This window comes from Trematomus bernacchii, unplaced genomic scaffold (assembly GCF_902827165.1).
Source record: "Trematomus bernacchii unplaced genomic scaffold, fTreBer1.1, whole genome shotgun sequence".
NCBI lineage: Eukaryota > Metazoa > Chordata > Actinopteri > Perciformes > Nototheniidae > Trematomus > Trematomus bernacchii.
This window is the reverse complement of record NW_022987840.1, coordinates 3,003,442-3,029,146: the sequence shown is the minus strand read 5'-3', so window position 1 is coordinate 3,029,146 and position 25,705 is coordinate 3,003,442. Positions and strand designations below refer to the sequence as shown.

The following is a 25,705-nucleotide window of genomic DNA, read 5'->3' as shown; positions in this document are numbered from 1 at the left end:
CACTGTTACTATAGATACTGACCCGGTTCCTAAACTGTAATGGAAACGCGCCACAAAGTGAGCTGGTCCTAACGAGGCCGGGCGCGGCCAAAGGAGGCCGAGCGGGGCCGAGCGAGGCTGTGTAGTGGAAACGCGGCATAAGTCATTCATGTAATGTAATGATGTAAGAAATGATTTAGCGTTCTCACCTGACATGTAATGTTTTGATCCAGCAAATCCCAGATGGATTGAGTCTGCTTTTAACCTATTTTTATACATTAAAGCAGTGGTTCCCAAACTTTTTGTGCCCAAGGCACACCAAAGGACAAGTAAAAATCTCAAGGCACACCTATTGTGCAAAATAGCCCTTATAACACGTGTTATCACTCATATCATGTAAAATATCTGTAAATGTGCATAATTATTTACTAATGCCAAATAAAATGTGACAAAGACAACTATATTACTCATGAAATATTTATTAACGAAATATTTCAGAAATTAATTTGAAACTTTATCAAATTAGGCTTCATCAAAGCAGCAACACACTCATTTAAACCAGACAGGTCACAAAATTAAAAATTGTGGAGGATCAGGCTTTGGTGGTCGGCTCCCATCTCGGCGCACAGCTGGGAGAAGAGGCGAGATTTCAGGGGCCTTGATTTGATGTAATTCACCATCTGCACAGCCTGATTCAGCACCTCAGTCAACTCCGGGGGCATGGTTTTGGCAACTAATGCCTCTCTATGCAAAATGCAGTGGTTTGTCACGATATGTGGGTTTTGTGCTCTCACCTTAGCAATAGATCCTTTCACTCTCCCCGTCATGCTTGCCGCACCATCTGTGCAAAGAATGACGCACGTATTCCAGGTCAGACTGTTCTCTTTTAAATAGTTATTAGTTACCCTGAATATTTCTTCTCCCGTAGTATGGCTTTCCATTTCTTTGCAAAAGAAAAACGTCTCTTTGATAGAGTCAGCATCAACATATCGATTCGTCTATTTGTAGGGAAAATCTGCCGCTCGCCGACGCACTCGGGCTGAGGATTGTTGACATCCCCGGTCCAACTGAAGCCATAAGACAGGTAACTTTCATGATACTGTCTGCTGACAGTTTTTTTCCTCTTTTCTTTCGGTGGTGGGTTGTCGGCAGTCTCTGCACTGGTGGTTGGTGGTTTGCTCCGCACAAGAAAGCGCTCTAATTTCCCTCTTGCGTGTTTCTCTGTTTTAATGTTGTCCTTCAGCCTTCGATGTGTCACGGTCTTATAATTCCCACCTGCAATGCGTTAACAGCGAAATATGGGGTTCTGTGAGGATTTTTTTTTAAATAATTGTTTTTAGGTATAGAGTTTGCCTCTGTATTATGAAATGAGTGCATACAAAGTACTGATATAGTAAATTAAAAAATTATTATTTTTGTGTAGTTGTATATTGCAATAATAATAACGTATGGTTGTCACAAAATCCCACGGCACACCCGGACTTGCCTCACAGCACACCAGTGTACCGCGGCACACCGTTTGGGAACCACTGCATTAAAGGATGCTTGATCACGAATGATTATCCTTAGGTTTTGCATGCAGATTTTATCTTTAATTTTTGTCTTATGTGCTAAACGATTCTATTGTTGTGTTTACTTTTGGAGGCCAATGGTTTCTATTTCGAAATACATTTTCAATAAACTCTTATAAATATTATACATGTCGAGTGAATAGTGTTTTAAAAGTTGAAGCAGACATAGTGATGTAATGAAGTTAACAGATTTAGGAACGTCACTTTCCTCCTAGATTTAAAAAGATGTTTACATATTATTATTATTTATTAAACTGGTTGTTCAGAGGGATACTGGAAGAAGGTAGTATTCTTTTGACGTTATCCACAAACGTTGCTTTATTAACCAACCTCAATTTCTGTGAACTAATTGTTTAGCCTTACCTACTTGTATGTTTGGATGAAGCGAGGCAGGACTTTACTTGGTGATGAAAGTACAGTTTATACATTTAAAGGGGAACTGCAGCAATGTTTAGATATCCAGTCTGTTTAGGAGTCTTGTAAAGTAGCTGCCGCATGAGTAAACAAAGTTATACAAAGCCTTATGTGGCTCTAGAGGGAGCTGTCTGATAGATAATGCCTGTTGGAATTCAATACTACACATTTGGAAATGTTATGTGTTTGTATTGTGTTAGATTTTCTCATTTCAGTTGTAAATTCACGTGTTGGATATAGGTCATGAAATGCTTTTTAAGGATTCATTTTAAAGTGTGTTGTTCCCCTCTGAAGTGATGCTGTATTACACTCCAGTCGAACCCGTCCCTCCAGCCTCACCACTGCACCCCCAGATGTTATATAAGCAAAAGTGCAGCTATGTAATGTCTGTGTGACGACTGAGTCTGGCAGAGTCAGTGACATTCTTTAAAATACTGGTAAGAATGTATCCGTTTAAAACAGCTTTTTATTTTGTTTTTATTAATGCTGCCATTTTATTTCCAATATGTCCTATCTGCTCTATTATTTTTGTCATTTGTTTTATTAATATTATGGTTGGGCTTTTTATTAAGCTTTATCTATGTAAAGCACATGTAACTTTGTTTTTAAAAGTGCTGTATATAAAGTGCATATTATATATGTGCTGGTTAAATTCAGTCCACAATAGCTCTTCTTTAATATAGGAGTTCACGGCTTCGGCATGAAAGACAACTTTGCCTGTTTTAAACTTCATGTTGAGTATGATAAATATTGTGAGTCTATAATTGTTTTCTATTGTTTTAATTTTGTCAGAGGAGTACTCACAAGATACACAGTAATGGTTCTTCATAGCACTTGTGGGAGTAGTCTTACTAGTACTGATTCCTACAGTATCAATATCTTTAAGAATGTATGGCAGAATGTTTTTTCATCCCTCATAATTTAATATCATTTTTATTGTTAGGAAAAAGGGCGGTGGTTTGAGCAGTAAAGAGATAAGAGAACCACGTGACTTCAGAGAAAAGGACACACACGTTTAACTTCGTCTTCTGGAAACTGAACGAGAGGTAGAAATGTGGCGGGATGTAAACGTTGTCTCTGTTTTCATAAAATTTAAAGATACTGAAAGATATTGAGAACCTGTAGGAAGCAGACTGAGGGAGAAAGAGAGAAACATCCGGTGAGTTTTATCTCTACGTGCAGCACGAACATGTTTAACGTTCACGAGACAGGCTTCCTGTCCTGCAGTTATTGAACATTAATGAAAGGATCTCAACTCCAACAACTAATGCTACAGGTAGAGTAGAAGTCACAACGTTGACGGCGCTTTTTTAATACTTAATCTTTGTTTTCTTTGCACTAATGACATGTAAAATGGACCTTTTGGGTATATTATTCTGATACTATACACATTCACTTAATAACTGTCTCACTGACATATCTCTTACGCTTCTGTTTTTTTAGGGTTTCGTCTAGTTTTAAAAATACGTCTGAAACTGTTATGGCAGGTTTCAGAAACATACAAAAACTAGGCTACTTTTATTATTGTGGAGTTTGTGCTTCGTGGAAATGTCCTTTTCCTGGGCTGTAAAGCTTTTAACCTATAAATACATGGATTAAAAAAGCTAGTTTCAAATTACAGTCAGCACAGTGTTTGATGAGGACAGAGTTGTTAAACGCTCCAGGGAGAACTATGAACAACATGTAAGGATCTGTAATCCCAGCTCGACTGGTGTGAAAGGAAACTCATGTTTGAACAGCCTTAAACATGTTCATGTAACAGAAAAATACATGTGTGAACCAGGGCTGGCCCTTGGCACTGGCGAACTAGGCGGTCGCCTATAGGGCGCCAGATCTGGAGGGGCGCTGCGCTGGGAGAATGTTTGTTTTAATTTAAAAACATTTAAAATAAATAAAAATGTAAATGTTTATTCTGCCTAATTTTCTGCCCTTGATGTAATACATTTACATTAATAATTGAATAAAGTAAACACCCTTTGCACCCCGGGCCGGCAACATTTAGCATTTGCCCTACGATGGGCGCTGTAAGGGATTTAAGTGGGGGATGTTGATTTATCAGACTCACAGCCAAAGTGAGAGAGAGCCTCCGAGCGAGGGCGCGCATCGGTACCGCGGATTGTTGTTGGATTGAGGCTGATAACTACAGCTCAGTGAGGTAAAGGACTCTGAGTGTTTAGATAGTTCACTTTAGTCTAAGTTATCTCAGTGGGTCTCAAACGGTTTGGTCACAATTTATGTAAACAAATATTTCCAAGGCACACCTTTATAATTATTAGGATAAATAACAACAGGTGGAAATTATTCCAAAGTATACTATAGGACAGTAACCAAAAATATCGTTTAAAACTGGAGATATTAAAAGAAATGCATATTTCATATGCCGCATTTGTGCATCAGATGAGGCTGCCTCCGCAAGAGGAAGCTCCCTCCGCGAGAGGAAGCTCCCTCCGCAAGGTGAGGCCCCCTCCGCAAGGTGAGGCCCCCTCCGCGAGGTGAGGCCCCATGCAATCTGAGTGATCTGCGTGTAGGGAGGGGCGGGCCTGTTCACACATGTATTCATAGTAGCCTACTTTTTTCTTGGGCTGAACATTTGGAGTTGTCATTAACTGAGCCTCACAATGTGTGGTGTAGCCTGAGCTAGTTTTAATTGTTAATGTCTTAGGCTGCCTTTACACGGGAACGTTTGCGTTTATGCACAGTATGAGTTTTCAAAAAAGTATTCCGTTCACATGCATTCGTTTCATTTAACGTGTCTGTTCAAACGAGACCGCTGGAAACGCTGTAGTACATATGCCGGGACTGTAAGTGGCGCTGTACTTCCACACGAGACCGCTCGAAAGTGCTGGACACGCTGTAGTACATATGCCGGGACTGTAAGTGGCGCTGTAACTTCCGCCACAAAATACACCAAAAGCAGCGAAGAAGACCCCGGAGCAGCCCCGGAGCAATGTTGCCATGGCTACCCTTCTGTTTATGCCCCGCGGTGGATTTAGCAACATGTAGTAGTTCATGTAATTCTCCATGTCCACTTGTTGCTGATGGTTGTGGTAGAGGAGCTGTAGATTTTGCACTAACATCTGTAGCATGGTCGAGCTGTAGATGTTGTACTAACATCTGTAGCATGGTCAGTAGCAGTAGCACTAGCAGTAGCTACTGACAGTAGCTACTGGCCATGCTACAACAGTGAGCAGCAGAGGCGGGGAGAGGTGGGGCTATCGTTATTTTTTCAGGAAATATTCGTATAGAGGCGATTACACGGACTCGTTTGACCCCCCAGAGCGTTTCGTTTGCAAATCTATCCACCTTGGGACCCGTTATCGTTTGTGGGGTCCGTTTGTTACGGCCTCGTGTAAATAATAGGGCTATACGCAAGAGAAACTATGCAGATACAAGCCGTTTCGTTCTCGTGTAAAGGGCCCCTTAGTGTGGGGACCGTTTAAGTAAGACAGCATTTTGTTTCTCTTTCCTAAATGTATAAGAGACAACAGAGGTATGTGTAAAGTCTAACAACAATACATTTTTTTAACAGCTCCTTGATCCTCGGCAGCACCTGATCTAAACACAATGGAGGAAGGTAGGTGCACAGGTATTACAGTATGTACACATATGTTAGTTTGAGTTAAGGTTGGCTACAACAAGCTGAGTTTAAAAGCAGAATCTGACTGGAAAACGTATTTCCTTTTGTTTTATCATGTAGGAAATTCTTCACTCAATTTACACAATAGCATATTGTCGACTAATCAGTTAGTTTGGTTATTGGGTTGTTTTTACTGGACCACGGATCTGTTAAACTTAACAGAGACGTGCTGCTCAGTTTCTTAAAGGGGACCTATCATGCAAAATGCACTTTTGTACGTCTTTTATACATGAATATGTGTCCCCGGTGTTCCAGGGAACTCACCAAGTGTCAGAAAACACAACCCTCTCTATTTTCCTCCATACCCAAATCTCTAAAAAAGGGGCTGCAACGGATCTGATAAAAACTGATCCAGATTTGAACACTTTACTGACGTCAGTAAAGTGGCGCTACGGCTATTGGGCCAACTCTCCACCTATCAGGGGAATGTGGGGTTGGGCCACGGCCGGCCATTGCTGCTCGAAAGTGCTGGAGACGCTGTAGTACATATGCCAGGCCTGTAAGTGGCGCTGTAGTCTGCAAAAGCAGCGAAGAAGACTTCCCGCCCATAGTTACCATGGTTACCCTTCTGTTTATTCTCCGCTGTGGCTTTTTTTCTCCCTCCCCGAGGCAAGCGTTTGCTCCCGCTGCTTTAATTCAATGCAATCCCTCCCCGTCGAGGCAAGCACTGTAATTCTCTCCGGTTAGTCCACCAGCAGATGACAAACACCCACCTCTCCGCCTCTTCCAAGGAACGAGGGGACCGAGCGGCAGAGTTTCAGTTTCAGTTTCTTTCGCCGGTCAAGATGTCCGTTAAAGTTTAAATCTTCTGGACAAAATGTGCCGGTCAAAGGTCTTCTTTGTTATTTATTGAGCTTTAAAACAAATGAATAACAACTCTATAGGCCTATAATGATATAATAAAACACGGAGGACGGAGATCTTTTTTTCTCCCCCTCTTGACTTGATCAGAGCACGGCTTCCCTCTCCTGCAGGGGGGCGTGGTCAGCTGCAGCTCACAGAATCAGCCCCGTAGACAGCAAACAGCACATAGAGCGAAATGAGGCATGGCTAAAATGCATGATCTGTTTGGTATTTTGAAACAGAAACGTATAAATATACCTTATATAGGTATGGCCCTACAATATATCATTTAAATATAGCATGATAGGTGTCCTTTAAGTAATTCAATCAGAGTAAGTAAGTAAGTTAATTTTCCAGTTTTGTAATATTAGATGAATTTGAGGTTCTATTTCGTCCCTACTGACCGCCAGAGGCGGTGCTTTTAGCACTGGATATGTCCATCGTGCGCATGCGCAGCTCGAGTACCAATAACAACAAAGTCACCTGTGACCCACGTGACACCGGCTATATCAGGATCTGTTCCTTTCATCTTCTCGCTGCGCGAGAGTACCGTGGCCTACAGCGTTCAGGTTTGAACGTTTGATCTGAGGGATTTCTCTGCATACAGCTGGCCGCGTGCAGCTTCGCGACTGATAGTCGGAGCTACGGGTTGTTAACGCGTCCTCCAGGAGCTGTGGCCGGCTGTGCGCCGTGCAGAGCCTCGACGGACAGGTTCGTGTCAACTTGTGGTGATGGCTGTGTTCCCGCACCCTCTCCCAGCTAAGTTGTCCTGATTGCTGTCTTGTTATTGTCTGGCTACTTTCTGGTGACGACAGTGTTCTCGCCTCCTCTCCCATAAAGTTGCCCTTATGATGCTCTTTTGAAAGTTCTGCTTGTGGCGTTGTGCCCGAGCTATCTTTAGCATTTGAGTTCCCAGCTTTAGCTGCGTCTCTCATTTAATTTGTATGGAAAGCCCACAGTGCCATATTTTGCCTGTTTTTTGTTAGGTGCAGAGAGTAAGGTAAGTTCTGGCCAGAGTTACTACTGTAACTACGGTCCTAGGCCATGCAACTACGGCATGGTTACTGCTGTAACCATGGCCTATGGTTCTTGCGGGCTGTTCTATTCCTTAGAAGCTAATTATCTGGTCTTAACATTGGGTTTTGACTTGGTCTTGCTGGATTGTTAGCAGCAGCGGCTTGGCTAACACCTTGCATGTACTGTTAAGCTTCATTCTCAGCGACTGCAGTAGTGCTATATTGTTGTATTTACCGCTCCTAGTGCTAGTCTCCTAGCACTAGGATGGGTAGATGCGGAGAACAATCTTCACTGTGTGTGCTGTGTGCTCCGCATGTGTGGCCATTCACCGGCCACGGTTACTTTTGCCATAGTTACTACTGTAGCTACGGTTCTAAGCCGTTTAAGTATTGGCCATAGTTACTACTGTAACTAAGGGTCTACGCCGTGTAAATACTGGCCATAGTTACTACTGTAACTACGGTTCTAAGCCGTGTAGGCACTGGCCATGGTTACTACTGTAACTACAGCTCTGTGCTGTTCTCTTCTTTGGAAGCTAGTTATCTGGTCTTAAACACTTGTGTTTTTTGACTTGATTTCGCTTGATTGTTAGCAGCAGCCGCTTGACTAACACCTTGCATGGACTGTTTAGCTTCATTATTTAACTCAGCTGGTGAAGGCAGTGCTCTCGCTCCCGGTAACGTTGCCCTGTAACGTATCGCTCTGACTATTAGCAGCGGCCACTTGGCTAACATCTGGCGTGTTCTGCGTGCTGCTTGATTCTTAGCAGCAGCTGCCTGGCTAAGCTGCCCTGTTAAGCTTCTTCGCTTAATCTAGCTAGGTGTAGGCAGTGCTCTCGCTCCCGCTCCCTCTGCTAGTAACTTGGGTGTAGGTCATTCACATCCCTCTCTGTGTTCGGCGAGTAGGAGCATTGCTCTACTCTTTCCGTTCAGCAGGTAGCCGGTGAAGGCTGTGTTACCGCACCCGCTCCCGGTTACGCTGCATCTGGCATTTGTCTCTGACTCAACCAGTGAAGGCAGTGTTCTCGCCCCCGCTCCTGGTAGACGTGTACTTGATTCTAGCAGCAGCCGCCCGGCTAAGCTGTCCTGTTGAACTTCTTTATTTAATCCAGCTAGGTGAAGGCAGTGCTCTCGCTCCCGCTCCTTCTGCTGGTAGCTCCGTGCTTCGTTTACTCAGCTAGGTGAAGGCAGTGCTCTCGCTCCCCGCTCCCTCTGCTAGTAGCCTTGCACTTTCATTTACTCAGCTAGGTGAAGGCAGTGCTCTCGCTCCCCGCTCCCTCTGCTAGTAACGTGGGTGTAGGACATTACACCCCTCTCGTGTTCGGCGAGTAGGAGCATTGCTCTACTCTTTCCGTTCAGCAGGTAACTGGTGAAGGCTGTGTTCTCGCACCCCGCTCCCGGTTACGCTGCATCTGGCATTCGTCTCAAACTTAACCAGTGAAGGCAGTGCTCTCGCCCCCGCTCCTGGTAGACGCTAAACTGCCTTGTTCGTTAATCCAGCTAGGTGAAGGCAGTGCTCTCGCTCCCGCTCCCTCTGCTGGTAACGTGGGTGTAATTACATCCCTCTTTCTGTTCGGCGAGTAGCAGCACCGCTCTACTCTTTCCGTTAAACAGGTAGCTGGTGCAGGCTGTGTTCCCGCACCCGCTCCCGGCTACGCTGCATCTGGCTACCCACAGAATGGCTCATTCATGTGGGCTGTCCCCTAAGGTGGATCGGTTAGCTGCCATCATGGAGCAGACAAAGCCGCTCCTGTTGGCCCTTCAGCCAGGAGCCGGTGTGGGGGCTACTAGCTTGCCGCCTGGCCCGCCTTCGGTTGCCACACCTCTGCTTGAGGATGCCATGTCGCTAGCGGCTCCGGCTGAACCTCTTCTTGAAAGGGGGGGGGCGGGTCCCCGCTCACCCCCGAAGAGGCTTCCCACTCCTCTGCTCAGAGCTCTTTGCAGGGCACGGAGGACGGCTCCATGGCGGCCATTATTCCTGCGGCCCTGGTACGCTTGCAGCTTCAGGTTCCGCAGGCCGACCCAGGCTAGCGCCTTCTTCAGGCATAACCCTGCCCCTTTCACTCCCACTGTTCCTCCTTTAGAGGAGTACCTGAGGGAGCTCCATGCATGCTGGAGACACACCAGGGCCCTCTCCCACTCTGCTGCCATGCAGGATCCGGCGAGGGTGGGGCTGGGTCGCTTGCCATCCATTGAGCCTGCCATCGCCTCCCCGATTCTGGCCCCGGATGCCAGGTGCCCTCGGCCTCAGTGCAGGGTCACAAACGAGCTGCTCTGTAAGGCCTACGACACAGCGGCACGGGAAATCCCTCTCCCATCTGATACTGGCTGTCTCTACCTCTCTGCAGCAGGCTCCGGCTGAGCCTTCTTTGCTGGGCCTCAGTGATGCATCACTGCAAGCCTTTGCCCTAATGCTAGGGAATTGGGACGAGTCATGTCCTTATGGTGCAGACTCGTCGCCAGGTTTGGCCTGCTTAGTCACCACTGTCGGAGACATGTCCTCCGTAGTGTGCCAGTCGAGTCAGGGGAGCTGTTTGGGGCAGCTGCCCTGTAGGCACTGGAGCGTGCTGCCCAAGCTAGGCAGACCAGGCAGCAGCTCTCGGGTCTTTTATAGGCCTGTGCCCACTCCCAGCAGGCCCAGGGGCCCCTCTAGCAGCCGCACTCAGCCACCAGCTTACAGTGGTGGTCTGCGCAGGTCCCAGCGGCCCACTAATCCATTGTGCCCCCGGCTGCCGGCCTTCTAGGTGGCCTCGTGCCTCAGAGCCTTACCGGCCTCCCCCCAGCAGCAGCTGCGGCGTCGTGGGCGTCTTCTGGCAAATTCTCCAGTTGTTATCGGGTTAATGTCGCCACTCCCCATTCTTTGGGCGTAGTCCTTTTGCCGAGCTCCGCTGCTTCCAGTAGTGAGCCAGGGCTTGGATTCTTCATGACATGGTTGGTATAAGTCATCCAGTGCTAAAAGCACCGCCTCTGGCGGTCAGTAGGGACGAAATACAACGATAGTTACGGCTGTAACTACGGTTCTATGAGTCCCGGATGACCGCCAGAGTTTCCTGTCACTCAGAACTCTTGTGTGCTCGCGAGAAGATTCTGGGAACAGATCCTCTGACGACACCGGCTGATATAGCCGGTGTCACGTGGGTCACAGGTGACTTTGTTGTTATTGGTACTCGAGCTGCGCATGCGCACGATGGACATATCCAGTGCTAAAAGCACTGCATCTGGCGGTCATCCGGGACTCATAGAACCGTAGTTACAGCCGTAACTATCGTTTTACCACTTTTTATTAAATATATCGTGATGCATATTACCTCCAAGCTAACCACTTTGCCTTTTCTTTCCTCAGAGCTATTTGTGGATAAACATCGATTAGCACTAGTCCAGAGAGTAAAAAACATTGAACCAATTCTGGATGGACTGTTCTCATATAATGTTATCAATAGAGAACATTATGAGGAAATCCTATCCCTCCATGGCCGTCGGGGGAAGAGGAGAATCTCAAAGGCCCTCCTAAGAGGGCCTTTGAGATTCTGTGGACCTGGAGGAAAAGAGATATTCTACAAACTGCTGAGAAAACATGAGTCAGATCTCCTCGAGGACCTTGCTGATGAGTCTGAGAATTATAAGAAGAATAAGAAAGACATGAAAAAAAAAAAAAGAAAAAAAAAGAAAGTCATGGAGGTGATATATTTAGTTATTAAAAGGATTCTAATGAAAGTTTGGATATCATGTTGTGCCGCTCATATAATCACTGCTTTTGAGATGCAATTGGTGTATGCAATAGAGAATACAATTCTAAACTTATATCAATAAAATATTTTGAATCCGCTGTAAGCCAAACATTTAAAACAACATTAGTTTTCTTAACTCACCTTGATCTGGCAAACATTTCTGAAATCGACGAGGAAATCCTTCATTGAGAAACAATATTCTGTAATCTGATATTTTCAATCATGATTTAAAATGATTGACAACATTTAAAATCATCCACTGACCCATTGGGCCCTGTGTGGAAGAATGGGTTTTCCTTAACCAAACAACTATTTATTTAGATTTGGGACAAACATCCACTTGAGTACAAAAATAAACTCATTTTGAATTTGGTGGAAAAATGCCATGGGATTAAAATGATTAATGATAAAGATATTACATTTTGGACCGCCATGGATGTAAACTGCCACCGTTGTGGAGGCATACAACCGCAATGCAGTAAATCGAGTTTTGAATATACAATCTAAAAGTTAATCTAAGTGATATAAATAAGAAGAGACTCAGTCTCCAATCTTGGATGTGAATCACACACATAACCAACAGCCTATCCTGCATACACTATAAGATATCTCCTTTAAACTTTACAGGTAAGAATGATGGCTCAGAAGAGACTTCTTGAATCATTGAAGGATTTGAGTTCAGATGAGCTTAACCAATTCAAGTCACTCATTGAATTAGAGGAAAGTTTCCCACTGATCCTAAGAGGTCGACTCAAAGTGGCAAACACAGATGAAACAGTGGATCTGATGGTGAAGACGTTCAGCGGAAAGTGTGTGAATATGACCAAAACGGTTTTAAAGAAGATGAACACGACTGATCTGGTGCAGAGATTGTCAGACATCAGCTCAGGAACCAAAGGTAAGAGAAAACAGACAGAAATATGTATATTCCGATACCAAATGTATCTTAAGCCATTGAACAATGTTAGAATATCTTTAAAGGAGAGGTGTCATGCTTTTCCAGTTATTACCCGTCCCCTTGTGTGTTATGAAGGTTTTTATGCATGTAAACGGTGTGCAGAGTCAAAGTACACTCTATAGCGAGTAAAACTCTAACACAGAAAATACCTCCCCAAAACGCCTCGTTGGAGATACGTCATTGTCCATTTGATTCTTCCGGGTACGGCATGATGTCATGCCGTACCCGGAACGAAATGGACCAATCCGTGGAGCCGTTACGTCCACAGAGCCGTTACGTTAAGCCCCCGCTGATTGGTCCAAATTGACCAATCCACGGACTTCCTCACACACAGGCAGCTCTGCTGATTTCTCCTCCCTGGCTGCAGGCTGATAACAGACAGTTGGGATCGCGGCAAAATTCTCTCTGCAGACCCATTCTCACAGCGTTTATCAACCTTTTTCTTACTCAATATCAAGCCACACTTATTGTTTTTACTTAGACTGTGAGTTTGTGTGTGCTCAGGATGAGTTTGGCTGTGTTTCGCTATGTATCCTAAACAAGGAAACAACACCTCCACGGAGCTCAGCGCGATTCACAACGTCCCGACCAATCAGAGCACACTGTGCTCACAGGGAGGGTGGGGGCTGGAGCTTTTGGAGCTACAACGAGCCGTTAAAGGCAGAGAGTGAAATTCAGTGAATACAAGTAGTTTACAGAGATGCTGTATGAGAAACCAATGTGAGTTTGGAAAAATGCACAGTATAAATCTATTTTAGTATACCTCAACAATGGAATTATGATCAGTGGAAATGGCCATGACACCTCTCCTTTAAGTGGATTTATAAATAATTATATTGTCAGGATGAAATAAATGAAATGGGTCTTTTCCTTTCTTTTTTTTTAATCCTCAGAGGAACCGCTTCCCTCTCTGATCCAGAGCGTGAGTAATGTCCCATCAATTTCACACAGCGCAGGCTTTAACTCGGTAGAATAGGAAGACTGTTAATAATCTTCATCCTGAACTTCATTTTTTTGTCCCAGATAGTTTTATTAAAAGAATAATCTGATCATGCCAAATTATGTACAGATACGTTCTTAGCCATTAACGTTATCTATATAGTCAGGGGTGCACATAACTTTTTTTAGTGAGTTACTTAGATGAGTACCAGGAGACAGCGTTTGGTACTCACCCCACACGTGGTTTTAATAAGTGTAGTCTTCCTCACTGTCTCCTTCACTGTCCTCTATGTCCACTTATTGCATGGTAGATGATGAAGATGCTGCAGATGTACCTCCCTGTCCCTGTTTAAGCCTCCAATTTGCTTTCTCCAAAACTTGTGGCCAAAACTGTGAAGTCTTTGCATTGCCTGAGGCCAAGTTGATTGAAGGATCAAATACTAAGACATTATCACATGACTTGAAGTCATATCTGATTTCAGATGTGGGAAGTAACTAAATACACTTATTCAAGTACTGTACTTAAGTAACATTTTGAGATATTTGCACTTTACTTGAATATTTCTATGTTATGCTACTTAGTACTTCTACCCCACTACAATTCAGAGGTAAATGGTGTACTTTTACTCCTACATTTATTTAATACCTTTAGTTACTTTACTGATTTGGATTAATGATGTGAAATATAATCAAGTGTTGAATCAGACTTTAGTTCCACCTGGAGTAAATTCACAAGCTACCCTGCGGTATACAAAGTCATTCAAACTAGCTGCACCTTTACCAGCTTTGAGAACACTTTAATGATCAATCATTATAAAACATATCATATATATTATTCTGAAATGGACCAATCTGCACAATGACTACTTTTACTGTCGCTACTTTAAAGGGGACCTATCATGCAAAATGCACTTTTGTACGTCTTTTATACATGAATATGTGTCCCCGGTGTTCCAGGGAACTCACCAAGTGTCAGAAAACACAACCCTCTCTCTTTTCCTCCATACCCAAATCTCTAAAACGGGGCTGCAACGGATCTGATACAGACTGATCCAGATTTGAACATTTCTCTGACGTCAGGACGGAGGAGCTCCGCCTATATGGCCAACTCTCCACCTATCAGGGGAATGAGAGGTTGCCGTGGCATGGTAACAGCATGGTAACATGACGCTCGTATCTCGGCCCCCTCCTTTGCAGGGGGGCGTGGTCAGCTGCAGGCATGCAAAGACAGGGTGGAGGAGAGCAAAATAGAGCGAAATGAGGCATGGCTAAAATGCATGATCTGTTTGGTATTTTGAAAAATAAAACGTATAAATATACCTTATATAGGTATGGCCCTACAATATATTATTCAAATATAGCATGATAGGTCCACTTTAACTATATTTTGATGATAATACTTTTCTACTTTTATTTGAGTAACATTTTGAATGCAGGACTTTTACTGTAACAGAGTATTCCTACATAAGATCTGAGTACTTCTTCCACCTCTGTCTGATTTCAAACTCTTCCATTAACTCCCTGAGTAAGTTTGCAGTTGTGTGTTTTGCTCCACCTTGTTGTAAATAAAACTGCAGCAGCTTGACCACTGCGCGTGAACGTTGTGATCAGCTGATTTTGCGCAGTTCTCCAGTGTGTGCACGGGGCACAGAATGTGCACCGGGGAGTCTCCCACCGCAGCCAGTTGGCGTAGTTTTGGTACAATTATGTTGTACACACCGACGTTTACAGCAGCCCTGTCTGTGCACACGGCGACCAACTCTGTCGTCCAGTGATCTAAGCCTCTGCCTCCTGTAAAGCTTCACAGGTCCGTCGGTTATGGCCTGCGCAACTCGGCCAGCACCCAGTTCAATCAGTTCAAGAAAGTCAGAAGATTTTTAGCAGGAAGCGAAATGCTTAATGTGTTTTGTTTTTTTGGACATGTCTAGAGTGTTGACAAGAAACACGTGTAGACAAAATATGTGTTTTGTTTTGATGACCTATCAGGTACGCAAAGGCGCGCAGTGACACAAGGGACGTTACGCAATTCAGATTTTTGCCACGCATGCGTACCTGCGTACCAGTTATGTGCACCCCTGTATATAGTATGTGTTCAAATACAAAAAAAATATGAAACTGGTTAAACAGCCACTCTGTTGTAAAATCAAGAGGCTTATCGCATTTTTTTTACCACAGCCTTTGAAAGACTTACCTAAGAAGTCAAATAAAGTCATGAATCAAACACGCCGTTTATACAAAAAGAAAATGGTTTTGTGATGAATTGGATGAACAATATAAAGTGTACTGATACGTTGTGCGTGACATGCCTGATGTTCTCTTACCACATCCACTCTTGTAAAACACTGAAACTGACGAGATGTAAACCAAAATAATCTGTAATCATTCCAGCTGAGAAATTGCTCTTTTGCCCCATTAACATCTCCTTTGATTTTACCAGGTGGAAACAATGGCGTGTGTCATAGAGCTGCTTCTGGAAACACTGAAAGATTTGAGTGGCCAGGAATTGCAGAGTTTTAAGATGGTCCTGAGTCAAATTCTCTCTGGCAAAAAGCTCTCAGGCATTTCAATAGGGTGGCTCATGATGAGTGACAGGCAGAATATGGTGTTTTATTTGGTGCGAGATCACAGCCAGCACAGACTGCTGGAGATGACCATTGAGGCTTTTGAGAGGATGAACAGGACTGATCTGGTGCAGAGGCTGTCACAAAGCAGCTCAGGACCCAAAAGTAAGACGAATAAGAAACAAACATCTTTAAATCATCAAACCTGTTTTTCATACTTGAATAACAGAATTTTTTTTATTTTCTTTACATTCTAAATGTATATTTGTAAATATTGATTAATTATGTCTATATTTCCTAGTGTACAAAATATTTTGCAGGACTAATGAGAACAATGAAGAATATTTTGGGAGAGGGTAAGAATGACTGTTGAGTTGGTTTATTTCCACTTTAACCTTTTTCTCTTCAGAGAAACACTCAGAGGCACAGCGACCTGCAGTGATCCAGAAAGTAAGTAATGTCACATCTGTCTGACTTTCTACAACACACCTTTCCTTCAACAGATAATGATTTGACCCAAACACATGATTGACTTATCTATGATGATCTGTCTGTCTGTCTGTCGGTCTGTCGGTCTGTCTGTCTGTCTGTCGGTCTGTCGGTCTGTCTGTCTGTCTGTCTGTCTGTCTGTCTGTCTGTCTGTCTGTCTGTCTGTCTGTCTGTCTGTCTGTCTGTCTGTCTGTCTGTCTGTCTGTCTGTCTGTCTGTCTGTCTGTCTGTCCGTCTGTCTGTCTGTTTGTCAAACCCAACAACAACTAACCAGTTTATAGCAAATAGACACATTTGTAATTGTCCAAGAGGAATATACACATGTCTAATGAATGTATTGATTATTTCAGGTAGCAACAATGGCAGCTGTTAAACATCTGCTTTTGGAAACTCTGAATGATTTGAGAAATGAGGATCAAGAGAAATTCAAGCAGTACCTGGATTTGCTTTTTACCATGAAAAAAAAAATACACATGTCATGGGAGTTGAGATCCTCAACAGGCAGAGCACAAACAGTGGAACAGATCATTCAGATCTTCGGCCAACAGTGTGTAGAGATAACCATGGAGGTTTTGAAGAACATTAACAGGACTGATCTGATGCAGAGGTTGACAAAGCCCAGCTCAGAACTCAAAGGTAAGACAAAGAAGAAAAACAAAACTTCACATCACATAAACAAGTTTTTCATAAACGTTTCATCACATACATTTTATAATTCAAAATAAAAAAGGAATTGTGCAACCTCGGTGTCATCATCAATGTGAAATATAAAAAAACTTGGGACAGGAATCAATGCAAACTTTAAAGAAATATTAAAATACCACAGACATAGTCTCAACAAGAAACAGAACGTTTTACGTTTAAGCAGGGCCGGCCCTGACCAATTTGCCGCCCTAGGCAAGTTTTTAGCGGGTGGAGGGGACAGGAACGCTTGATGCTGCTGCAGTGCTGGGCTCTGCTGAGGTGGTATGTGGCCCAAATATTTCAAAAGTGCATCTGAAGAGAAGAGAAGTATATGTGACCGTCAAGAGATGCATTATATTTGCTAGACCTAAGACATATTATAGAAATCATATTACAGGAGCAGCTCACAATATCATATATTGCCTCCATATACCATGTAAAATGTATGCATTTATCTGTGCAAAAGGAGCCCCGACCAAGTATTGAGTACATAAATGAACAAACTTTTCAGATGGTCGAAATATCTGTATTATAAATCCTGTTTAGATTGGTCTTATCTAATATTATACTATTTTGAGATACTGGATTATTGATTTTCATGATCTGTTAGCTGTAATCATCACAATTAAAACAAAAAAGGCTTCAAATATTTCACTTTATGCATAATGAATCTAGAATATATGAATGTTTCATTTTTTTTAATTAAATAAAAACAGTTCTATGATATAGTTATTCTTTTAGATGCACCTGTAGATTCTGCGACTTACCAGATGGCAAAGAAGCAGTTACGTACAGTGTAATATAGCATATTAAAGATAAAGGCTGAGGTATGCAATATTTACAGTAGTGACGAGCACTTTAACACTGGTGTAAACTTTACACTATTGAACTGTAAGGCAATACAATAAAAGCCTACAACTATAAATTATGGAGGGGATGTAAAATGAATAGCATTTTAATGACTAGCCTACTACTACTACAAGCAGGGCAAACATTGGCTCGCCTCAACAGATGTAGATGAAAATATAAGACGTGATGTAACATCTGAATAATCTTTCCAAATTTCCCTGAATTTAAGGTGGGAGTAATTGAAAAACTTTAAATATAACTGTTGATTAGCAAACAAACGACCTTGCTATCGTCTAAAAGTAAGCTAGCAAGTTAACACTCTGTTCCATCAACGGTAACTACAATTCAATTGACTATTTATTCATGTGCACATTAACGTTACTGTACCTTTGTCTTTGTCCCATTTCTCCTCCTTCTCTTTTATTTTCTTTCTTTCCTGGGCACCAGATAACTTTGTTCTTTTCGACATTGCTAATTACCGTCAGGTAGTTGCCATCTTTTTTTCTTCCCACTCTTCCTGGGGTACTTCAACTTACATGACTAGGGGGGGGCGCCATAGTTTATGGGCGCTCTACGAAATATATGCGTAGTTCTGTTAAGATAAGATAATAAGATGTACTTTGTTGATCCCAAATCGAGAAATTGTTTTGTATTTTTTTTTCCTTCCCCCAATTTTTGGCGCCCCCCATGGGTTGATGCGCCCTTAGCATTCCCCTATACTGCCTATGCCCAGGGCCGGCCCTGCGTTTAAGTAGTTTAGTTTAGTTGCTGGGATCTTGTGTGTTAGACATTCACTTTATTTTCTCTCTTCAGAGATGTACTCTGTGGATGAACATCGACCTGCACAGTCCGAGGGAGTGAGTCTGACCTTACACATCACAGCTTTTATTCAATAGATGCAAGTTGTTAACCAAATCCATCTTGAACATAAAAATGATGATGCAAACCAAACCATGTTTAAGGTTGGTCTCTTCTGTCAAAATGATTTTTTTCCCGCTGATGTTCTGATCAGATTAGCAGACTGAAGTCTGAACACTCATATCAAAGTTTGCATTCGTGAAGAAAAATGCTAAACATATTTAATAGAACAGATGTTAGTGTGTCTTTGACTTGAGAGATCTTGTCAAAATTGTAGGAAACCCACTTGCCTGAAACAATGACTGATAAAATGAAAACAAACTCATATTTATTTCTATCGAGAAATAGCTCCTTTTCTTAAACATCTGTTTAATTGTTCAGGCACCAATTGCAGCAGAGAAAGAGATCCTTTTGAAAACTCTTAAGGATACGAGTTACGATGAGCTCTACAGATTTCAGTGGTATCTGCAGTTCACGTACTTCCAGAAGAGCATATCCTGCACCTTTCATGGATATCCCAATTGGACAGCAAGTGCATCCCAGCTGGTGGATCAGATGGTGGAGACCTGTGGTCCGCAGTCTGTGGAGGTGACCAGGGAGGTTGTAATGGATATGGACAGAACTGATCTAGTGGAGAGATTATCAGAGACTATCTTAAGACTCAAAGGTAAGAGAAAGAAAACAAAAACTGCTACATGACACAGAAGAGTTCATAGTCATGAGTTTTGAAATTGTTGCAATGCTTTTGTATTTCAGTTTATTTTATTTTAAGGAATAGTTCACCTACAAAATGACCAGTTGTTCTGTATTACAATTACTCACCCTGAGTTCTCTTTAATTCTTGAAGACATCTGTTTTCTTGCATGCCTCCACTGTGAGTTACAAATCAAACAATGTAGATATTTAAATGAATTTAAATTAATCGGGGCGTGTTTAATAACAGCACAACTATACTAAAACAACCTCACTGTTTGAAACACTTTTGCATTAACAGTCTCATACTTTGAAATGCGCTACTCTTCTGCACACATCAGAAGTAGTGAGCTAGTGCCTGGATGAATGAGACTTTGATTATACTGCACGAGTTGTGGGGGAGTTTGTAAATGAAAGTGTTATATAGATGCAGTTTTATAGCTTATATCGTTTTCCTGTTGTTGAACACGGCTCCCGAATATTAAACACTTTTGATTCTTCGTAACTCAAGTGCAGTAATGAAAAAAAAAAAAAACATTCCTTAAGAAGTCGTTGATAATCTGAATTTGAATCAGTGATGATGAGGCTTTTCCTTGGTTTTCTCCTTAGATAAACATCCGTCCAAACCACTGAAGGAGGTGAGTCATATCACATCAGACACACTTTACACAACACGGCTCTCATTTAGGTTTTACAGTTTGCAAATGTTGGAAAATGTTTTCAACTAGTGGAGATATTATATTGAATTCCCTCTGATGACATGTAATCCATTAGGAAGTAACCGTGGCATCACTGGAGAAGAAGCTTCTGGAAACACTGGAAGATTTAAGTGATGGAGAGCTCGAGAAATTCAAGCGTGGCCTCCAAAGAATCTCAAGTCAGAGATTAGAGACGGCAGGGAGAGTAGAGATTGTGGATCTGATGGTGGAGATCTACGGCCAACAGTCTATGGAGGTGACAATGGAGATTGTAAAGAAGATGAAAGAAGACGATTATGGTCTGGAGCAAAAGTTGTCAAACATCACTTTAGGATCCAAAGGTGTGAAAAGCCAAGTTTATTTTTATTGTATTATTTCAAGCTTCCAAAAAGACATCGCTCACCAGTTTTTCCTGCATAACAAATGTGCTCTAATGCTACATCAGCGCTATGTAGCACATAGTGCTAAAGGGCATAGAAGTTACCATATGATTAAAACATTTTAAAGGGCCCATGTCATGCTTTTCCGGTTATTACCCGTCCCCTTGTGTGTTATGAAGGTTTTACGTCCAAACGGACCAATCCGCGCAGCACCTCACACACCAGGATCCCTTGGCGTCACTATCTCGTCTACTACAGGGAGTCCCATTGACTTGCATAGAGCTCCCTGAACGCTGGTACTAGACGAGTTGGGATCGCGGAGAAATGCTCTCCGCAGACCCATTCTCACAGCGTTATAAACCTTTTTCTTACTCAATATCAAGCCACACTTATTGTTTTTACTTCGGCTGTGAGTGTTTGTGTGTGCTCAGGGTGAGTTTCACTGTGTCTCGCTGTATCGCCGACCCGGAAAACACACCGCCAGCGAGCTCACACTGCAGCAGCGAGCCTCGCAACGTCCCGACCAATTAGAGCACACTGGGCTCACAGGGAGGGGGGGGGCAGGAGCTCCAACAAGCCGTTTAGGACAGAGAGTGAAATTCAGTGAATACACATACTATACAGAGATGCTGTATGAGAAACCAATGTGATTTTGGAAAATTGCACAATTTAAATCTATTCTAGTAGACCTCAACAATGGAATTATGATCAGTAGAAATGGCCATGACATGGGCCCTTTAAGTAACATAATTAAAAAAAAATCTTGTTTCTTCACAAGGGCCTTCAAGAACCTTGGAGCTTGAAGGTAGTGAAAAAATGACGGTAATTCCTTACATTTTATTTATGTATTCAGTTGTTTGTTGATCATTTATGTAATTTTTCCAAAAGTCACGTCTTCACTTATTTGTAAAATGTATTGCCTCTGCAGAAGGACTCCAGTGGCTGGACTAAACTTGAACCTGAGGTGAACAGTACAGATGAAGATGAGGCATCAACTTACAGGTACAAATAGTTTCCTAAATACTGCATATTATCAAACTGGAAATATAGTAAACACTGAAGCTTCGGTCTTGGGATTTCTTCACAGAGAGAACACTAAGATCTGCTACAAATATTTCCCCAATAGTATTAATGCTACATTGTGTACCAAATACAAAATCATTATTTTTTTCGTTATATTTTAGCCTAAAGTCTGAAGCCGGAAACTTTGAATGCAGTGTCTCTGGCTTGCGCTGGGTCTGTCAGGAAAAGGTCAGCTTTAAGTACAAGTTTTGCTCTTCGGAGGAACCCATGAAGAGGATGGAGATGATGAAATACATGCCTGCAGGTCCCCTGATAGACATCACAGGGATTTCTGGGAAGTTATTTGAAGTGTACCTGCCACACTGGATCTGCATAGGTAAGTGATCATGGAGGAAAATAACAAAATAATCATTGCAATTGTTTTTTATTCACATTAATTGTTTATGCTTTGTACTATGCAGATGACATCCCTAAAATATTGCAAAGGTTTGCAGTCCTGCACATAGATGACTGTGGAGATGTTGTGGAAAAAGTGTCTGAAGTCACATCGTCCCATGTCAAGCTGTCTGAACCAGTTTTCTCTCCAAGAGCGGTCCTGATGAAAATGGGCTTTCCAGTAAAAATACACTGTAACGTGTTGATTTATTCAAAAGCCTACACATCCTGCACCGTTCTTCATGTTTACCTGACCCCGCTCGATCCTGCTCTTAAAGAGGTTACTGAATATCTTACTGTCACACATTCAAAATGAAATCAAAACCTACAATGGAGTATTTGGGCTAAATTGTGAAAATAACATCTTTAATTCTTAAAGTAGTCCTGTTATGAGAGTAAAGTCATAAGTGAGGGAAAACATTTAAAGGAAATATTATCTTAAAAGGGTCCTATTGTGTGTTATGGAAATGGAGGATTTTAATACAATCAACTTCCAATCATCAAACATGAACACAGCACCGCACACAGTGAATTCTAGTCTCTGCCTTTAACCCATCCTTAAACAAGAAGCAGTTGACTGCTATATTACAGTGCCCAGTGTGGGGCTCTGGTGCCTTGCTCAAGGTTACCTCAGCATGACCAGGAGACCAACTGCCACCTCACAAAGTATCAGTCCCCACTCTTCACTTGATCCGTTCAGGGACTTGAATCTGCAACCCTCTGGTCGCCAAGCCAAGTCCCTACAAACAGAGCTAGCTCTGCCCAAAACTATAAGCTATGTTTGCAATATGACTCTCAATGATCGATACATGGTTGACATATAACCTTATACTTATCATTGTGTTATAATGTGTTCCCTGATAATACTTATCAAGCGAGATATCATTTAGTTTTTTAGATTATCACTCGAGGGAAAGTTCTGCTCCATGGAGAGCTGCTTCAAACAACAAAGCATTTAAGCCAATTTAACCGTTTCACATGTTGCTATAAATGTTAAATACAATCACAGACGTGCCTCAGACCTATTCGGTGGTAATTGTCGATGACGCTGCAGCTTGGTTTGATCTCACTTATTTCGTTACTCTCAAAACGTTAAAGACATTTTTTCTCGAAGGTATGACTTTTTATCATGACCTTTTCCTCAGTGGCCATTCTGAAATAACACAATCTAAAATAAATATTTATTTTTCTAGATACTGACCCTAATACTCTGTTGTTAAAAGCTTATTGTTTCATGAATGCATTTTAAACACAGATGTTTCTTACTGTAAAGTTGAAGCAGGGTTGTGCTTAGCTTGATTTTCTTTTCCAGGCCATCGACAAGAAGAAAAAAGACTTCAAATTTATCGACAAGCCACGCACAAACAAGGGCCTGCCGCTGCACAAAGGTTTCAACCTCACAGCAGGCACAACGGCCAAGATTTGCCCAGAGGTACAGTTTGAATTGCCAGTAAATTGGGCCAGGTTCCTGCTATTGTTAATGCTGACTAGACTAGAATGGATGTGACACTAATTAAAATGGGACAGTTATTCATTTTGTAAATAATACCTGTGTCAACCTTGCAGTGAGACGTCAAAATGGCTACTGTTTAATATATCAATATCAAGGGAACTCACAAATAGTCAGAACCTCAAGATCTCCACTAGACTTAAACATCCCACTGAGGTGGACTGCCTTTGGATTATCTTTGCACCATCAGCTTTTTAATTTACAACCACCAGGCATTGGAATATGTTTCGAGCTGAGCCTAAAATATGTGGGTATCTGTATTTTATAGATCTGCACTTTTGTTGATTTTTATGTATTTATCTACCCAGGGACTGCAGATGGAAATGAGCTAATAGCTCAATGCTACCATACATCATCTCTTACCTTTTTATAATTAATGTATTGTTATGCATGTTCCTTGTTTAATAAAGACATAATAACAAGATATACAGACATACAAATATATAAATATAAATATAATATATATATATATATAATATATAATATATGTAAATATATAGATTTACAGACAGAAGAATTAGCTATGGTTCAGTAGCCAAAATGTGTTAATCTAGGGCAGTGAATGTGAGAAAATGTATGCTTGTAATTTACCAGTGGCATATCAAATTGTGGACTTAGTCAAAAACCGGCATGCATATACCATCAAACTTAAGTTCAACAATAAGGACTTCTCCATTTGAAATAACCAGCACCATTTTCTCTGTTGGCCATGTGACTAATTCACTTTTTTTTAACAACTGAAATCTTTAGTTTATTCAATATTGACCCTCACATCTCATTTTGCCATCTCTCTCTGTTATTTCTTTTTTTTCTTCTCACACAGGAAATAACCCTCAGCAATAGTAGCCAAAGCCAAAGCTCAATATTCTTTGACGTGCACTTTAAGAATCCAATCAGTGACTTCGACCTTACACTCTCACAACTTAAGAAAGGGAAACGCGAACCACGGTGTGAACGAGTATGGAGCTGTGAGATTCTAAAAGGTCAGTGGGCATTATTACTTACTGTACACCATATGAAAAAAAATAACCTTTCTTTTACCTTTTAATTAACTAAGGTGTTATGCAAAGGGATTATAGTAAATGAAAGAGAGCCCAATCCAGTGGCGTAACAAGGTTGTGATTGGCCCCGGTGCAAATATTGTTTTGGCCCCCCCCCCCATCGCCCCAAACATAAGCACACGCTGATGCACTCACACACGCACGGACATACACTCTCTTTTGTCCTTTCTCTTTTGAGTGCCACTCTTGTGCTTTGGTTTGCTGTACATTATAAATGCAAGCTATTACATTTTTTATAATGCTGCCGAACTTGCTGCTGCTAACTACAGTACAGACATTTTTGAACATTTTAAAGTAAAATGCTTCAATCTGGTGCACTTTGAGCAGAATTACTACAGACTAGATCTAGGGGGTACAACTCTAAAACACCCATATGAAAAAGATCGGTTTACATTTTAATAATCAAATAAGTATGTGAACATAAACAATAACCTACCATAGCCAATAACAAATACATGTTAAATAAATACATATTATTTTTATTGTTATTTATTTTTTGTTGTTCATTCATATCTTATTTTACCTTGTTAACATTTATTTAGTAAAGCACTTTTTTAGATAACTTAGACTAAAGTTAACTATCTAAACACTCAGTCCTTTACCTCACTGAGCTGTAGTTATCAGCCTCTCAGTCTGTCAGGAGAGAGCTCTCCTCCACCTTTGTTGGAGAAACATCTTCTTCTTATATCCGTTAGCGCAGCTAGCACCAGGTGCTAATAACAACAGCGCCGGTACCTCGCTCCCACGCTCGCTCGCACTTTGGCTGTGAGCTGCGGGTGCCAGATAAGCCAACATCCCCCACTTTCATCACTTACAGCGCCCATCGTACAGGGCAAATGAAAAGTGTAACCGGGGTGAAAAGGGTGTTACATTTACTTAATTATGAATGTTGTTACATCAAGGCCGAAAATTAGGATGAGCGCAAACGGTCAAAAATGTTTTTCCCCCTCCCAGAGCTACCAGCACAGCGCCCCCCCAGATCTGTAAGGACCGGCCCTGCATGAAAGGGAGCAAGGTCATTGGACAGACAAATTACTAATTAATTTAGGTTGCTTGGTTACTTTGAAGACTGCGTGAACCGGTCAATGCCATTGGGGCCCCCAAAAAAAAATATATATATATTTGTTCTTTCTTTTTTTTTTGCATGGGCCCCTGGCCGGCTGTGGGCCCCGGTGCGTTGCACCTGCTGCACCGTCGATAGTTACGCCACTGGCCCAATCCCATTGTATGTCCAAACATATTAAAAATGAACTTTATTTTAACGTGTTGATGAGAATACAATACTTAAAAACAAAATATGAAAAATCCTTATTTTGTATGTTCTGTATTTCAGTTGAGTTACAGAACTCTGGTGATTCAGATGGTAAGATGCTGCATATT

The 25,705-nt window shown here is 42.0% G+C and overlaps 1 protein-coding gene across 2 annotated transcripts in view; it reads left to right on the top strand.

The window, feature by feature from the left end:
- The window catches only part of LOC117500509, a 78,167-nt gene that overhangs the window by 28,421 nt on the left and 24,041 nt on the right, over positions 1-25,705 (top strand). For both annotated transcript variants that reach the window (XM_034153381.1, XM_034153380.1), the window contains exons 22-30: positions 18,907-19,192; positions 19,828-19,856; positions 19,993-20,257; positions 21,075-21,118; positions 21,225-21,298; positions 21,481-21,695; positions 21,781-22,034; positions 23,067-23,186; positions 24,088-24,247. In XM_034153381.1, the coding sequence (XP_034009272.1) occupies positions 18,907-19,192; positions 19,828-19,856; positions 19,993-20,257; positions 21,075-21,118; positions 21,225-21,298; positions 21,481-21,695; positions 21,781-22,034; positions 23,067-23,186; positions 24,088-24,247 (1,447 nt within the window). The remainder of the gene's footprint in view (positions 1-18,906; positions 19,193-19,827; positions 19,857-19,992; positions 20,258-21,074; positions 21,119-21,224; positions 21,299-21,480; positions 21,696-21,780; positions 22,035-23,066; positions 23,187-24,087; positions 24,248-25,705) is intronic.